Below are 808 nucleotides of genomic sequence, written 5' to 3' on the forward strand. Positions count from 1 at the left end.
CCTCTTTTTCTTCACCTTTCTAGGAATCCCCCATCCCAGAAGATAAAGACCGCCGATTTATCTTATCTTATTTTCTAGCTACTGACATGATTAGTATCTTTGAGCCTCCTGTTCGCAATTCTGGTATCATTGGAGGCAAGTACCTTGGCAGGACTAAAGTTGTTAAACCAAACTCTCCGGTGGACAACCCCATCTACTATAGCCCTGCTGACTTCTACATTGGTGCTGTGATTCAGGGTAGGTCTCAATACATTGCAGAATTTTTTACTGCTGGGGTGAATGGGTTTTATTCTTGGCTAGAATTTAATTTATTTAACTCGTATAAGAGACAGGTTGTATCCTAGCTGAGATTAAAGCTAATATTCTTGTATATATACTATAATGATTAAGATCTCTCTCCTTATCAATTAAATTGATTGTGTGTGTTGGCTATAAATGTCGATGATGAATTTACTACACATTAGTTTACAGAGCTATTGAAAGTTCATTAGTCTGGGTTACAAATGTCTGTGAAGTTATCATTGGAGGGTTAACATTATTTTACTCATGATTGCCTGAGAGAAACGTAACAGAGCTATGTATATTGCTACCCTCTCCCCAGTGTTTGGCCACCGGTTTGTCATCCTTGATACAGATGAGTATGTTTTGAAATACATGGAGAGCAATGCTGCCCAGTATTCGCCAGAAGCACTCTCGTCAATTCAGAACCGTGTCCGAAAGCAAGAAGCTCCTGCACCAAAGTCGGACAAGTATGTTTGACTGCCTAGGGTTCATTTTGGCTTCGGCATATGCAGGATATTTGGGAAGT

General features: G+C 39.9%; 1 protein-coding gene across 1 annotated transcript in view; it reads left to right on the forward strand.

Annotated features, from left to right (window-relative positions):
• EFHC1 (EF-hand domain containing 1) overlaps positions 1-808 on the forward strand; it is a 49,117-nt gene that overhangs the window by 39,597 nt on the left and 8,712 nt on the right. Inside the window, exons 8-9 of the mRNA XM_003789642.2 lie at positions 24-237; positions 602-749. Of these exons, the coding sequence (XP_003789690.1) occupies positions 24-237; positions 602-749 (362 nt within the window). The remainder of the gene's footprint in view (positions 1-23; positions 238-601; positions 750-808) is intronic.

The sequence above is a fragment of the Otolemur garnettii genome, unplaced genomic scaffold (genome assembly GCF_000181295.1).
Source record: "Otolemur garnettii isolate 467f Iridium unplaced genomic scaffold, OtoGar3 scaffold00035, whole genome shotgun sequence".
NCBI classification, from domain to species: Eukaryota; Metazoa; Chordata; class Mammalia; order Primates; family Galagidae; genus Otolemur; species Otolemur garnettii.